We start from the raw sequence: 17,458 nt of genomic DNA on the forward strand, positions 1-17,458 counted from the left end.
CCACAGACTCAAAAAATGATTAATTTCTTACAAAAAAATGTGAGAAAATACTTTTAGTAGTAAAAAAAATGTTGGTTCCATCTTCGGAGACTCTTTGTGAGAATACCTACGAGATTACTTCCCATAGAATGGTAGCCTGGTCTTGGTTTTTTTGGACAGCTAACCCACCTGATTATCAATATTTGTTTCTTTTAAAATATTAAAGTTGAAACTGAAATAATTATATTCTTATTTGTGTTTCCTTATGGTTAAAATCATTTCATTGAATTACAGTTATAGTATTCTGTGAGTAACTGGAGTAAAAATTTATTATTCATTTATTATATGTAAATACTTATAGGGTTTTAATCAAGAGTGTAATACAGTCTTTATACAAATTTATTTACAGTCAGTACATCATATACAATTTATTTGTATTATTATTTTTGAAGAGTAAATAATAATTAAACATGAATAAAAAATAATATAATAACAATATATAAAACTCATATATTGGCAATACATACATTTTTTTCACAGTAAATATAATCCCACGCCCTCATGTGACATTTGATTCAATTTAAAGCTATCAAATTGAACGTGCATAGTATATATTTTTGGTAAGAACGTGCATAGTATATATTTTTGGTAAGGACAGGGTTCTATGTGTTTGATGATCCCTTTAAGAAGAAAAAAACATATATAGGCATAATAAGAAATTCAACAATATACAAATTATGCATAATGCCGCTGACAATTATGACATATCTTTGTTTGTAGATATATGAAAAACAAAAAGAATATTGATTAGTTTTTTCCGGATAAAACAACTTAAATCAAAATCTATACTAAGGAAAATGTAAACATTCCTAATAAATTAGTCTGCGGATTCTCTTATTTATACATTGATGTACATGTATCAATTTTACGTAAGTAAAAGTATTTAATATATCATTTCCTTATACTAAATGCAAATAATATTTTATTAAGTGAAATGGAGTTTGAAGAAATGGACTATATATGTTCCACTGTTTGGTTGCTTAATTCATAATGGGAATAAATTACACATTCCATACAATCCTTTTTTTTGCTCCTTTGTACGAGATGAAACCAAATAATGGACATGGAGTTGTAATTTCATTCCCATTTTGTTTCACAGTACAAAGCCATCTCTCGAGATGCCTCAACCCTCATACGCAAAAGTTTATAGACAAGTGAATATCTTATTCTAATTTTTTTCTCCAAATGTCTTCTTTTAACGGTAATGGATTCTTAAAGAAAATAATAGAGGGTAAATTTGTCTTGCAAATAAACTATATCAAGAACTCGTTATATTGAAGCACCAGCATCATAAAAGTATTAAAATGTTTTTAACACCATTTGTAACAGGGCTTGGCCTGCAATCACGCCTAGGAAAGTTTAGAGAAAGTACACATGAAAAAAAAGATACATTTTCTATTTTGGACCCAAAAATATTTAGAAAAATCCAAAATGCTCATTACTCTTTCCCCTCCCTATTCATACTCTAACTCTAACATACCCACAAAACAGTTTTTTTATTATATTAAAATAATAAGATCACAACTTACAACTAATATCTCTTTTTTATACGAAAAACAATAAAATGTAGGAAGTTAACCAAAAATAAAAAATAACAGCATGCTATTTGTTTAAGTGATGCATTTAATATGCTAACACCAGATTTTAGTCAGAACATGAAATACAGAATAACATAGAGCTAAATTATGATAGGAGTGAAACTATTTACAATACTTCATCATCTTGTTGCACGTAAAAGGAACCATCATCAACAGGTAAGGAAGGTGGGGTACCAGGTGGTATATTAGCTGCTCCATTTTCACCGGCACAAATGCATAGAGCTTCTGCATCCCTGAGAGTAGCATCAAGCTCAATGTGACCGCTTAACTCATTTATGAACTTCAAAAGGGTGTCAAAGTCCATTTCCTCTCCCATTATTTTGTTACGGTACCGTTTCAAGACTGCTACACATATATACAGGTGCATATGCTCTGACAGATAATATGTCCATAATACTTCCCACAACCGCATTGTATTTTCGTACTCAAACTCCCTGAAATTTCCATTACTTGTCTAAATAAGTATAACAGATAAATGTTTCAGTTAACTCCAAGAAAGGCTAACGCTGCTAGATTTTGAGAACAAACATAAAATGGAACCTCCAAACATATCATCTTTAACAGAACCAATTTTATGGCACAGCCAAACATTTAACAGCATACATATCTGTCATCATACATTCATAACAACTGAAACTGAACTATGTCAATTGTAGCTTTTGAAGGAATCTAACCTTTTAAATTGAATCAAAATCCAGCGGAAACAAAAGAAATAATTCAAGCAGTCACCCTGCTTGAAATAGTTATGCAATGGACTATCTAGAAGCTCCACCAACTGCAGTAAATAAATATACTATTTGTTAAGAATCACAAATTACACCAAAAGCAATGCATTGAACATCTAAAAGGGGAGGGTAGATGTACAACGGCCTTACCCCCGCAATGCATTATCTCAATACCAGATTTTCTACAAAGATGTTAAGACCAGTTACCCCAAAAATGTAGCATATATGGTAAAATAATGACAGATAAGCACACCACACGACATTGACTAGCAAAGTTTCAATGCCAGCTTCGGCTACAGGAAGCTTAGCATGAAATTTGAATTATCCAGAAGCTTCCTCATAACATGCAAGGCTTCTAATAAAAAGTTACCAACATCCTAATTCATACATCTCAAAGTCACATACAGATTTTGTTTTAATTGATTTAGACAGAAGAGATTAATCTAAAGAGTAGTTAATGGAGAGATTTGAAAAGGAAAAACAGAAAGATAGATGCAACTAACTTGGTGCCAAACAAATAATTACTTATAAAAAAGCCAACTCAGTGCATGAGGCTCGCATCTAGTGGAATCTGGAGAGAATATATGTATATAGTCTTATCCCCACAAGCGGAGTGACAGTTTCTAAGATTTGAATCGGTGACCTATTGTATAGAATTGATCACTAAGACGCAACCTTACCATCGCGCCGAGACATTCCAAGATTGGTCACTAAAAGACAACCTTACCATCACGCCGAGGCTTTCCCTCTTGGTCACTATACATATTAGAACATATATTAAATAGATTCTACGGGTGAATGATGTAAACTCAATTTATCTATATTGCAGAATCAGATGTTTGGGCAAGACTCTATGGAGTAAGACTCAATTTCTATATACATGACTAAAACCGAGCCAGTATCAAAATTTTAAGTACAAAAATTATGGAAAATCACCAACAACAGAAAAACAAATGTAATCTCCCATGTCTATATCTAAATCATCTAATCACATCTCTGTATATGCAGATGCCATGTAAGGTAAAATACCAAATGAGCTTTTGTACAGTGTCTTGAAATAATATAATAATAGAGTCAGGTCACAGATCGAAAGCAAAGTGTAAAATTAACCAACAAAAATATCACAAGTGAATCAATAATAGGATGGTAGTATGTCGTGAGGAGAGAGAAAAGCAGAGGAAAACCTTAGATAGTGCAAAAAGTTGAGAGTGCATGCCATTTTGGTCTCGATTAAAATTGGGTCCAAGACGTTCCATCAGAGCAACAAAACACCAAAATGCCTCTGACTCATCACCCATCACAAACAATATTGGAGACAGAAGATCACTCATTCCCTGTAAAACAGCAATATATAAATTCCCTAACCATGAGACAACAATGCACAGCTGTTACCCATTTTTTGGATAGGATGAAAGAGAGAAGACGGTATATGAAAACAATTAATGGACAGGATGATTCATCGTTTCAGAATGTAGTTTGGTTCAGAAAAATAATAGTTATCAAGATACTCCTCCCTAGCAGCAATGAATACATAATATTATTTGTTTACTCAAATAAGTAAGCATCCATAGCAACCACACTCTCATATACAATAAGAACAACATTTTGGTGTTCTAGATACAAGATATTTACAAAATAAGTTTAATCCTCAGATCAACTGATATTGTACCTGACAATAACCAAGATCAAAGTTGTAGAATGAATATGTCAACAGGATATCTCGCAAAACATTTACATTTGGATTATCATCCCCATCATAGAAAGCGAGCGATCTATCGGTTCGAACCTTCAACAAAACAAACAGTTAAGACTACATAAGCATCATTTAGCAGTTCATTCGAAGGCATTCTAACATAGTATCAGATGCACTAGTTTCCTGCATACCACGTCTTTCTCAATAAGGCATTTCCTTTCCCTGAATTTTGTGAATCTTTTAGCCTGTGCCAAGGAGATACTCTACAGACAAAAGTACATCAACAGAATTATATTCTGAAAAGGGTTTAGTTGAGACTTGAGAGCATAAAGAGTTACGGCAAAAAAATAATGTCAAAAGAGATGCGGTATCCATAATCACAATTCATTATTACAAAATATTAATTAGAAAAGAACATAGACAACAAAAGAGATGTGTCTTCATCCAGGTTCAGGTCATCAGATTTGTCTAGTTGCCAGGTTCAGGTAGCACAATGCAGAATTCAGTTCAATCGGTGTAGTAATGACCCAGGAACAATTATTCAGGCAGGGGGGGATGTAGGTGATATAAAATTCATCAGATGCAGTGAAGTGTCTCACAAGCAGTTTAGCAATCTTTGGTTGAAATTTGACCCATTCCCATATTAACACATTAGATACTGCATAACCACCAGTCTTGCACCAGTCAGTTTTTGTTAAACTGTTGAATGGAAAGCCCTTCCAGCGTGACAACATTTTTTATATGTGAAACACAAGAAACTAATGATCTAGCAGATGATAAAATGGTTATAAACCTCCATATAATCAATTGCACCTAATTTATAATACAAAAAACTATTTTCAAGTGAATAGTGAGGAAGCAGAAAGATTAAATATATCAACAAAAAAGCAACGCTAGAAGCAAATGAAAACCTGCCACTGGTTCTTTATGGTCTCATACTCTGACTTTTTAATTGACTTCAGGAGTTCTCTCTCAGCATACGTAGATTCATATGAATAGTACCCCAAAAGCAAACCCCAAACCTATCATCATTTATATAAAGCCTTATAAGAGGAAGTGCATATTTAATTCATAGTAAAAACATTTAGCTTAAGGTAACCACATATACGATAGACAAACCTCTTTTCGTAAATTGTGGTCCGTTTCAGTTAACTCCAAGAAAGGCTAACGCTGCTAGATTTTGAGAACAAACATAAAATGGAACCTCCAAACATATCATCTTTAACAGAACCAATTTTATGGCACAGCCAAACATTTAACAGCATACATATCTGTCATCATACATTCATAACAACTGAAACTGAACTATGTCAATTGTAGCTTTTGAAGGAATCTAACCTTTTAAATTGAATCAAAATCCAGCGGAAACAAAAGAAATAATTCAAGCAGTCACCCTGCTTGAAATAGTTATGCAATGGACTATCTAGAAGCTCCACCAACTGCAGTAAATAAATATACTATTTGTTAAGAATCACAAATTACACCAAAAGCAATGCATTGAACATCTAAAAGGGGAGGGTAGATGTACAACGGCCTTACCCCCGCAATGCATTATCTCAATACCAGATTTTCTACAAAGATGTTAAGACCAGTTACCCCAAAAATGTAGCATATATGGTAAAATAATGACAGATAAGCACACCACACGACATTGACTAGCAAAGTTTCAATGCCAGCTTCGGCTACAGGAAGCTTAGCATGAAATTTGAATTATCCAGAAGCTTCCTCATAACATGCAAGGCTTCTAATAAAAAGTTACCAACATCCTAATTCATACATCTCAAAGTCACATACAGATTTTGTTTTAATTGATTTAGACAGAAGAGATTAATCTAAAGAGTAGTTAATGGAGAGATTTGAAAAGGAAAAACAGAAAGATAGATGCAACTAACTTGGTGCCAAACAAATAATTACTTATAAAAAAGCCAACTCAGTGCATGAGGCTCGCATCTAGTGGAATCTGGAGAGAATATATGTATATAGTCTTATCCCCACAAGCGGAGTGACAGTTTCTAAGATTTGAATCGGTGACCTATTGTATAGAATTGATCACTAAGACGCAACCTTACCATCGCGCCGAGACATTCCAAGATTGGTCACTAAAAGACAACCTTACCATCACGCCGAGGCTTTCCCTCTTGGTCACTATACATATTAGAACATATATTAAATAGATTCTACGGGTGAATGATGTAAACTCAATTTATCTATATTGCAGAATCAGATGTTTGGGCAAGACTCTATGGAGTAAGACTCAATTTCTATATACATGACTAAAACCGAGCCAGTATCAAAATTTTAAGTACAAAAATTATGGAAAATCACCAACAACAGAAAAACAAATGTAATCTCCCATGTCTATATCTAAATCATCTAATCACATCTCTGTATATGCAGATGCCATGTAAGGTAAAATACCAAATGAGCTTTTGTACAGTGTCTTGAAATAATATAATAATAGAGTCAGGTCACAGATCGAAAGCAAAGTGTAAAATTAACCAACAAAAATATCACAAGTGAATCAATAATAGGATGGTAGTATGTCGTGAGGAGAGAGAAAAGCAGAGGAAAACCTTAGATAGTGCAAAAAGTTGAGAGTGCATGCCATTTTGGTCTCGATTAAAATTGGGTCCAAGACGTTCCATCAGAGCAACAAAACACCAAAATGCCTCTGACTCATCACCCATCACAAACAATATTGGAGACAGAAGATCACTCATTCCCTGTAAAACAGCAATATATAAATTCCCTAACCATGAGACAACAATGCACAGCTGTTACCCATTTTTTGGATAGGATGAAAGAGAGAAGACGGTATATGAAAACAATTAATGGACAGGATGATTCATCGTTTCAGAATGTAGTTTGGTTCAGAAAAATAATAGTTATCAAGATACTCCTCCCTAGCAGCAATGAATACATAATATTATTTGTTTACTCAAATAAGTAAGCATCCATAGCAACCACACTCTCATATACAATAAGAACAACATTTTGGTGTTCTAGATACAAGATATTTACAAAATAAGTTTAATCCTCAGATCAACTGATATTGTACCTGACAATAACCAAGATCAAAGTTGTAGAATGAATATGTCAACAGGATATCTCGCAAAACATTTACATTTGGATTATCATCCCCATCATAGAAAGCGAGCGATCTATCGGTTCGAACCTTCAACAAAACAAACAGTTAAGACTACATAAGCATCATTTAGCAGTTCATTCGAAGGCATTCTAACATAGTATCAGATGCACTAGTTTCCTGCATACCACGTCTTTCTCAATAAGGCATTTCCTTTCCCTGAATTTTGTGAATCTTTTAGCCTGTGCCAAGGAGATACTCTACAGACAAAAGTACATCAACAGAATTATATTCTGAAAAGGGTTTAGTTGAGACTTGAGAGCATAAAGAGTTACGGCAAAAAAATAATGTCAAAAGAGATGCGGTATCCATAATCACAATTCATTATTACAAAATATTAATTAGAAAAGAACATAGACAACAAAAGAGATGTGTCTTCATCCAGGTTCAGGTCATCAGATTTGTCTAGTTGCCAGGTTCAGGTAGCACAATGCAGAATTCAGTTCAATCGGTGTAGTAATGACCCAGGAACAATTATTCAGGCAGGGGGGGATGTAGGTGATATAAAATTCATCAGATGCAGTGAAGTGTCTCACAAGCAGTTTAGCAATCTTTGGTTGAAATTTGACCCATTCCCATATTAACACATTAGATACTGCATAACCACCAGTCTTGCACCAGTCAGTTTTTGTTAAACTGTTGAATGGAAAGCCCTTCCAGCGTGACAACATTTTTTATATGTGAAACACAAGAAACTAATGATCTAGCAGATGATAAAATGGTTATAAACCTCCATATAATCAATTGCACCTAATTTATAATACAAAAAACTATTTTCAAGTGAATAGTGAGGAAGCAGAAAGATTAAATATATCAACAAAAAAGCAACGCTAGAAGCAAATGAAAACCTGCCACTGGTTCTTTATGGTCTCATACTCTGACTTTTTAATTGACTTCAGGAGTTCTCTCTCAGCATACGTAGATTCATATGAATAGTACCCCAAAAGCAAACCCCAAACCTATCATCATTTATATAAAGCCTTATAAGAGGAAGTGCATATTTAATTCATAGTAAAAACATTTAGCTTAAGGTAACCACATATACGATAGACAAACCTCTTTTCGTAAATTGTGGTCCAGTCCACCATAAAATATTCTCTTTCTCAAAGCTTCTGAATCAGTGACTCGCCCTTCAGAATCCAAGAAGGTAATCCACTGCAGATGTTTCACCCCAATAAGCAATTCAGCAAACAACATCTTAAACTTTCAGGCTCTTTTCTAATGTATAACACGAATGACATCCCTAAAATACTCATAATCAACATAGCCATACAAGCACACAGTAGTTGAATGATTGTAGCTTGGAAACATTTCATTTCAAGTTAGGATCATGTGCATTTCACCACGACTCATCCTGCTTGTGGAGATCATTCAATTTCACAATCTGCGAGCTTGCCCAGTGATCTCACTGGCAACAACAAGATCGCCATTCTGGCATGATCACAGCAAGCTCACACCCCTAAAAAGATAAATTGTGCAACTATACAAGGATAGTCGCGATTATAACTGCCTTGCTAATAAGCACGCAGCTCCGTTGTTATTACCAGAACACATTGTAAAATTAAACTATTCATATTTGCCCCAGATATGCTACTTATGATAATGAAAACAGAGACATACTGCCCAATGATCCCCAGGAAGAAAAATGAAGCAATACAAGAGTCAAAAATAAAGAGAGCAACTATAGCTTGCAGGGGGACAATCAAAATGAAGCCATCATATTGTCCAATGATCCCCAGGAAGAAAAAGTACATCTAGGTTATCATTTGAAAGCAATTATAAGAAACACTTGCACTACAATATGGATTATCATCATGACAAGTAAGAGAAATGCATGCTTATAATCTGATGTTACGGGCATCAGATTATCATGAAAGCAATTATAAGAAAAAGTACATCTAGGTTTCCAAGAGAAATGCATGCTTATAATCTGATGCTATGGGCATGTATACTAAATAATATCTCACAGGAAACATGCAGTTCATACCTCTTTAGAACTTAAAGGGGGCTGCCGTGGTTTTCCCCACACAAGTGATAACTTATCAAACTGCGAGAGGAGAAATGAAAGAGGATATCATTAATAATTTATCATGTATGTTGTAAAAGGGACTGAGAGAATAAACAAGTCATTTTCACAATTTTGAAAATATGAGCAGATTCTAAACCAATTGATAAGTATACACAGCAAATATGTTATTGCCTCCATCCATAACAACTAGATTATTCATGACTACTAGGCTTACAAAGCTAGCCCAAAGTCGAAATAAAAAAAAGGGTTGTCATGATTAAAGAGCAAGTACAGAGAAACTTTTCATTACAAATCTTCTACTCTATCCAGGTCTTCAACAAGTGCTAATTGACTGCACGACATTACCTGGCTAATATATTATCTTCTAGCTAACACCCTTTCATACACAAGTTGAATGACCATAGTAACACAATTTGATAGATGCCCCCAAGGCACACTGTGTACAAGCCAAATGGCGTATCAGGATATTTTCTATGCAATCAGTGTACCTTGAACAAATCTAGTACTTTCTAAAATTGCATTATGAATTTTATATGCACAAAATGAACGTTGAGCACAGCATGTCACAAGCTTGCTAATTGAGAAGCTAAAGAGGGTAAAAAAGTCAGAAAATTAGAAACCTATTTGTCACTCTAGGAGACTGGATTTTGTAAATTGATGTTTTAACTTTTAACTTATTTTCTTTTTACTGATGTATTTTAATTTGAGTAGTTAATTTATATGCAAATTAACGCAAAATTCCCAAATATGAAATATTTGATCACTTTTTTCTTCAATGAAGTATGCGCTTATCAGTGCCTCTACCCTCAAGGAAATACAACCCCTTGCTATTTAAGAGGGGGCCTTTCCCACCTTTGTCTACCTTGCTCTTTTCTTCTCCTACATCAGCAGATGAATACCTAGTAGCAATAAAATAATCCAGAAGCTTAATAAGGGCATCCAACACACATCAGATCAAGCATCAGAAGTTTAACAAACTAGACTTCCTGTATGCTTAATTGTCCATCCACATCTATGCAATTAGCATAAAGATCAGTACCCAATACTGACTTTACACTTGTTACAGGCTTACAGCATAAATGCAGAGGTGATAGAAGAATAAACTTTAGAAGAGCTGATTGTGTTCATGCTGTGCATCACCGCAGGACTAATTCTGCAAACAACTAAGGTATGAAAACAATATTACCTTAGCACCCATGACCCATAAATGAAAATAAACTAAAGATCTTTACTAAACTCACTACCATACTCATCAATGGTGGTAAAACTGAAGAATGTGAACCAAGAAACAAGATAATCTGGAACCTCCTTTTACAATTGATAAGCTCAAAAGTTCCCACACTAGTGGCAGCTTCCTCATCATGTTCATGTCTCAAACATGAAACATTCTGTTCAATTATGATGAAGATCTGCATCAGTTCCTAGCATAGAACTTCAAATTATTTAATATTAACCCACGCAACAGTATTGCATTAAGAGACTAAAGATTTCTCTTAAAGTGCATTTTAGTGGGCATACGTTCAGTAGTCGGAACACTGTTAAGGCCAAAAATTATGCACTAGATGCCAAGAGACTTCATGACTACAACATCCTCATTTGACAACCCCCTTTCACATAATTCAATATTCACTGGATACAAAATAAATTACTAGACATAACCACAACACGTTGTACTACATAAAAGACACCAAAGAAGTAAAGGGAAATAACTTAATAATTCTAATCCAATCCTATTTTAATGAACATGTACAACATTAATGCACTACACTCCCATTCCACAAAAATACACACAAGGAACCCACACATACTATATTAATTATATCCTGCTGAGCAGTAGAAGTTAATTACATTCGGAGTATTATATATATGCACACACACACACAAGCAAAGGACCCACACATACTTTACCGGTTTACCCTGTCAGTGCCAACACTTCTATCTCTCTCTAATATACATACATAAATGAATATATAATATATGGTCCGGCCTTCAGGGTAAAAGATGCAAAAAAAGTAAGCATCAAATGTTTCGAATCAAAATAAATCTGTCAATAAAAACAGTTTTCTTGCAGACAATAATACTAACATTTACAATATTGGCACCAAAGTAGAAGGAACTACCTCCAGAGGATCTGCGATGACATGACTTTCATCAGGGACATTTCCTTCAACATTGGGAGACTTCTTAGGATGATCAAGGTTAGTCTGGATATGGGTTCTCCTCTTAGTGGAACTAAATTCATTATTCTGGTTTTCTCCAAAGAGTTGTGAAGTTGTTTCACGGGCAAATTTTGTCACAAGAGAGAACTTCTCTAAAACTTGAATAGAAATGTCCCGAGCTGGATCATGACCTTTATGTCTTGGCTTCCCATGAAACTGAGAAGCACTAACAATTCCATTATTGACACCACCATCAGCCTTCTCTTCGTTCTCGTTCATAGCGGATTCATCGCCTGACAAGTTTGAAGGTCCACATGCCACAGTCACAGCCCTGGGTAGCTCCAAAGAAGACAAAGTTCTCTGCAGGTCAAATAATCAATCCAATCAACCAAATGTGGACTTCATAGACCTAAGGGAATTCAAGATGTAACCATCTACATTTTTCTGATCTTTGTTGCTAGAGTCTATCAAACATACACCAGCTTTTATATGAGTGTCTGTGCTCATATATAAAATTATAAATTGAAATGTAAAAGTGAAAAAATGGACATCAATTTCTTCCAACCACATTAATAATGGGATTTAGTTAACATCAGCCCTTAGGATACAAAAGTCGGGAAAGTTTTGATTGAGAAAGAAAACCTTTATTACATCAGAAACGCAAAACTGCAATAAATGCTTTTAAAACTTTCCACTACTGTATCCTTATACTCTGCCCTAACTGCTAATGTTAACAAAACCCTTGTTACTATTTAGATCATCAAAATAAAAGAACGGTAAGTTATTCATGATCATTGTATAACGAGTTAAGTCAAATTTCCATCATTTTTGGAAAATGTTTTCCCTTAGACATGCTGGTGGTATTGCTAATAGTCAAAAGATATTATGCATCAATGTCTAGTTGCTAAAAGCCTGCAACCAAATAAACTTCACTTGAGTATCGCACAGCACACACCTGCAGAGTATTCTGAAAATCATTCACAAGGAATACATTTGCATCTTCTGAAGATCTGAAATGCAGCACAACAACAAACAAACAGAGATACTTAATACATGTCTGCCTTTGGCACTAAAAATGAACATAACTGTAAGGGGAAGAGAATAGTAAATATAGAAGTTTGCTGTTAATATAGGATTGAATTGGTGCAATGCCAGCACGAAAAAGAGATCTTGATGCATGTTAAAGAGGAAAAGGCTAGGTATGAACAAATACAGAGTGCAAAAAAAGGGTGAGATTATCTTAAAAAAATACTAAACTTACTAAGGGTTTGTAAGATGATTCACAAAGCTGATCATTTACATGAAATTTAGAATGGTTAAGTCTATTACATATTATATAGTAGTGCCATATGAAATGGTTTATGATTACAATAAAAAAATGTCCAACTGCAGGTTCATCAATTTCATACACAGTGAAACAAAAACACCCTTCATTTATTCACAACAAAAAGGGTAGGACCAAATAGCTACAAGACCAAAATGAAAAGTAACTATTTTTTTAACAAAAAAAAACACAGTCCCTCAGTCTATCATATAGACAGGTGATGGTATTGATAATAAACCAAGTAACAAAAATGTTTCAAAAAAGACAAGAAACCAGGAGCTAACCTCACAAGAAGAACATGTTGTTTTACTGTAGCAAGGAATTCTTTGACTCCTCCACTATAGAAGTACAGTGGAGGATAAGCAAGTCCTGCAAAAAGATTTTATTCCCACGAGATAGAATTTTAGAAAACAAAATATAAGGGGTATAAATGAGTCAAATATCTAGACCTGCCCTAGATATAAAAATATTGTGAAACAAGTACAAACATCTTATTTACTGAATCAATATTACAAAAAATGCTTAAAATGCTACAATTACATATATTTAACAGAGATCATGGCACACATAAGCAAAATAGCAGACTTACAAAGAACGATCATATTTACCAAGAAAAAATAAAATCATATTCCAGCAATCAAGTGGAGCTGCAGCTATGTATACACTCATCAGATGAATAAGAGAACAACTTTTTCAATCAATATAATTGGATAATACAGATCAAGCATACAAACCAGTGTTTGGTATTGCTTATAATTGCAGATGGAGTATTCAGTGAGAAATTGGCAAAAAGTAGAAGTTATAGCTTTATTGAAAAGTTAGTTTTTGATGTTCGAAGAACAGATACAGCAATAAACACTTAAAAATAAATAAAAATGGCTGCATTTATAAAATGTATTACTAAAAAGGAATGATATTATCACTTTTTAATTATGAAAATGAATAGTTTTCACTATTATATTACCAGTATCTCACAATACCCTTTTCCTAAAATTTTCAAAAGTTTCCCTGTATCCATGACCAAGGTAGATGACATTTAGAAGCCAGTATTATGCATTAAGCTGCAAACCCAGTTCATGAAACCATTTTCTATTTATTATAAATTTTCCTCTGCTATATATAGGTTAAAGATCCCCAACCCTTTCCCAATTTATTTTTCCCTAATACTATTGTCCTCACTTTACCTTTTCCTGCATCAATCGTAGGTTCCCTTTCCAGCCTTAATTGACCCTAGTTCTCAACGTATAGTTACCACAATACCAAATTTTATTTTTAGGGGGAGGGATGGGGTATGACCCGAATGTCTTTTTTAGGGGGAGGGATGGGGTATGACCCGAATGTCTCCTCACACCTTTTGATCATGGAGGTAATCACCGCTCAAGTGTCTCTCCACACTTATTCAGTGTTTTCTCAGAATTTGTCAGTGTTTCTGCTAAATTGCACATTAACCCAATGGGAATTTCATCCAGGCATATTACTTGCTTGCTTGCTTTATGCCAACAAAGTGTATAACACACTTAAGAACTAAAACCTACCTACCATGTGAAAAGAATAGATTAATCCACCCAAGAAAGTATTTTCTCCCCTAAATAAGAAATTAACGTGTAATAAATTCACTATTATACTAGCAAACCATATGCATGCCCCATGATTCAGTATGATATCATTTGCATAAATGGCCATAAATAATAGAACTATGTAAGTTAAATAGTTTGATAAGAGCAGCACGAAGAACCATGCAATGAACAATAAAAAACAACCACGATAAATATCAAATCCATTAGATTGATCAACAGAACCTCACCCGTTGACAGAACAACGATGATATATTGCCACCCAAGTGCTGGAGTATGCCTCCGGATGGACCTGATATCAGTAAATGGCACTGCCCTTATGGTGTAAAGGCTTCTATCTGAACAACAAATAAAACAAACTTCAGCATATGTAACCATTACCACATTGAACACACAAGGCAGTAAAGTAACTCAGTCTATGATATAATTAAACTACCTTTGTCAGAGATCCTCGCATCAGAGCTGTGTGCTTTGTAAGGTATCCAAGTCTACAATTAAGTGTAAATGAAAAATTATAAACAAATCATACACAATAAGAAAAAGAGCGAAATGAACAACAAATGATTACCATAAACAAGGAAGAACTTTGCTTAATCAACTTCATTCTGCCACTGATTCTTTCAGAGGCAAACTGAGTAGGATGAATTGCTACATTATCCTTCAAAAATATAATCTCAGCGGCATCAAGCTCACTGGACGAACCCTGTTTACTACTGTCGCTAGTCACCATCACGCTCGCAGACCCCTAACACGAAATCAATACAAAAAATTTCGCTAACTCAGTTAATTATGAAATTGAAATGATAAAAATGCAACGAATCATTAAATTGTTGAATTGAATCGTGAAACCCTAGTTAAAATGTGATTGAATCGAATGAATGAAAATGAAGTAAAGAGAAATGATGAAATGGAAAGGCGCGAAAGTGTTACTTGTTGCTGAGACGCAGCGTAATCGGCGTCGTCGGATAAATCGTGAAGATCTGATTCTATCATCGGCGATTGAGAAGAAACTGAAAAAGTGAAGAAGAGAAAGATAGAAGAAACAAAGAGAAGAAGATATCTTGGAAGCTAAGGAAAGAAATATTTTTTTCGATGAAAAGAGGGAAATATAATATATATAAGGAAAATGTTAGAGGACACGTCACGTTGTGTGTTTGTATTCTACGCGGGCACTGAATTCATTTCGTGGAATGTACTGGGTGACGATAGCATCCAAATTGAACGGCTAAGATCTACTTGATTGGTTTCAATCACGTGATCAGAAACAAAAAATCATTAAATTTTAAGTCATTAATGCATATTCAATTTTAAGGATGAATATAATATTTAATTATAAATATTTATGCATAGTCAATATTTTATTCATCAAACATTTAGATTATTTTTGTCTAAAAAACAATAATAATAATTATGAATATTATTTATACCTAAAAGTTAATCATAATTAAATATTAATAATGATAGTGATAATATAAAAAATATTATATTATTAGAACACGTATTTTTTTTACAATTGTAGTTGAAATCATGAATTAATCTTAAACTATATAATAAAATCACCACGCACTTACCTCTGTGAGGGCAAACAGAATAATGAGTATTGGTTCAAGTGATACATGTTTGATTTCCTTTAAGTACAGTCTTAAGTATGGATGGAAAAAATATATATTGAGAAAGTTATCCTCACATACTTGTAAATATTACTGACTTAGATAGAATTGTTTCTAGTGTGAGAATATATAATTAGGAAATCAAAAAAATGTGGACTCATAGTACCATCACCGTTTTTCTAATTCGTATTCAATTACGCCTTTGAGCATATTAAAAACGATTATTTTGTATTGAATATTAATGAACATATTTATTGTTACATTATTATGAAATTTACAAATATAATAGTTATGAAGACATATCTACCCTTTTGAATAAGTGGATGACATGTGTATCATGTTTATAAAATTTTACTATGATCTAACCGTCATTATCTTAAGAGGAGTGATGTTGAGAAAATAGTAGACTCACTAGAAAGTTAATCAGATTAGATAATCTACAAGTATCAACATGTACCAAATCAATATTAGAATATGAAATTTGTATCAGTTTTTTTCAAATGTTTGAAGATTTGTTGCTTCAACAATGCTACTAATTCTGTAATTATTTTGTCTAAAGCCCTAAACATATATTTTTTAAACAGAATACGCTCTAGAATATTAAACATTGAACTTCACATCAAAATCAATTGAAAAATGTCATTTAAGGTAGATGTTGGCGTATATACGCCGATAACATATGAAATAACACACATTGTAGGATAAAAGATGTGTTCTCGTGCACATGTGTATAGATGAGGCATGTGAGGCAGGAATTTGGACCCTAGCATATGTTTTTTGACCCAAGCCCATCAAGTACTTCCTCACTTGTGGCCTAGAACAAACGAGAAAAGTGATCTGAGACTGAAAATAAGAGATTAGAGTCTGAGATTTTTTTAGATATAAGTGAGAAATGTAGAAGCATTTTTAAGTTGAGTGCACACATAAACAATTTCGTTAACTGATTAACATCAAGTTCATGAAAGGATCAAAATTGTACATTCCAACAAATTTAGTTAGAAAGATAAATGGGCACTATTTTCACACAAATGATAAGCATGGACCAAAAATGTAATTTAACAAAAAAATTAAAGTAAATAAAAATACATTAACATAGAGATATCTTGAGTGTAAAATTCTTAAGTGGGATAAAACCATCAGACAAAAAATCAAAAACCCCTAAAAACGTTGAACAAACACATGATAATAGATTAAATCAACAAAAAAAAACCTAGATAACCACCGACCAAAATGAAGATAACCCGTTGAATGGATAAGTATGAAAATTTAACCATAAAGCCAACCCAATAAAAAATTCTAAAATCCTCCCACCTAAATTTGCCACTTATATAATTTAACTTATCTATTATTTTTCTGGTAGAGTTTGCAAATTCTAAGAGCATCTTTATATATTTGTATGTTGCTACAAACAAAACACACTTTCTAACCTTCATATTGTTACTAATAATACTTGTGGAAAATTTAAAAAAATTGTTACTAAGAACTTCGACACAAGTTCAAAGGGATTCTGCATGAATCCATGAACAATGTCGTCAAGAGTTACATATATACACTTGACCTAA

At 33.6% G+C, this 17,458-nt stretch overlaps 1 protein-coding gene across 1 annotated transcript; it reads right to left on the reverse strand.

Annotated features, from left to right (window-relative positions):
• Nucleotides 1,629-15,357, reverse strand: LOC109354521 (TBC1 domain family member 17-like). Its single transcript, XM_019597101.1, has 15 exons — nt 15,217-15,357; nt 14,855-15,031; nt 14,723-14,774; nt 14,517-14,624; nt 12,997-13,081; nt 12,344-12,398; nt 11,350-11,748; nt 9,188-9,247; nt 8,257-8,355; nt 8,049-8,159; nt 7,329-7,400; nt 7,114-7,230; nt 6,629-6,778; nt 5,394-5,494; nt 1,629-2,071 (listed from the first exon to the last, which is right to left on the reverse strand). Exons 1-15 carry the CDS (start codon nt 15,277-15,279, stop codon nt 1,744-1,746), a joined length of 1,977 nt encoding a protein of 658 aa, XP_019452646.1. The 5' UTR covers nt 15,280-15,357; the 3' UTR covers nt 1,629-1,743.

The sequence above is a fragment of the Lupinus angustifolius genome, chromosome LG01 (genome assembly GCF_001865875.1).
Source record: "Lupinus angustifolius cultivar Tanjil chromosome LG01, LupAngTanjil_v1.0, whole genome shotgun sequence".
Taxonomy (NCBI): Eukaryota; Viridiplantae; Streptophyta; class Magnoliopsida; order Fabales; family Fabaceae; genus Lupinus; species Lupinus angustifolius.

Excerpts from the sequence above, each read along its gene's own strand:
- LOC109354521 (XM_019597101.1), bottom strand. The coding sequence starts at position 15,279 with ATGATAGAATCAGATCTTCACGATTTATCCGACGACGCCGATTACGCT. Across the intron at positions 14,775-14,854 it reads AAAGTTCTTCCTTGTTTATG|ACTTGGATACCTTACAAAGC; the intron begins GTAATCATTTGT and ends ACTTAATTGTAG. Across the intron at positions 14,625-14,722 it reads TGCGAGGATCTCTGACAAAG|ATAGAAGCCTTTACACCATA; the intron begins GTAGTTTAATTA and ends TTTGTTGTTCAG.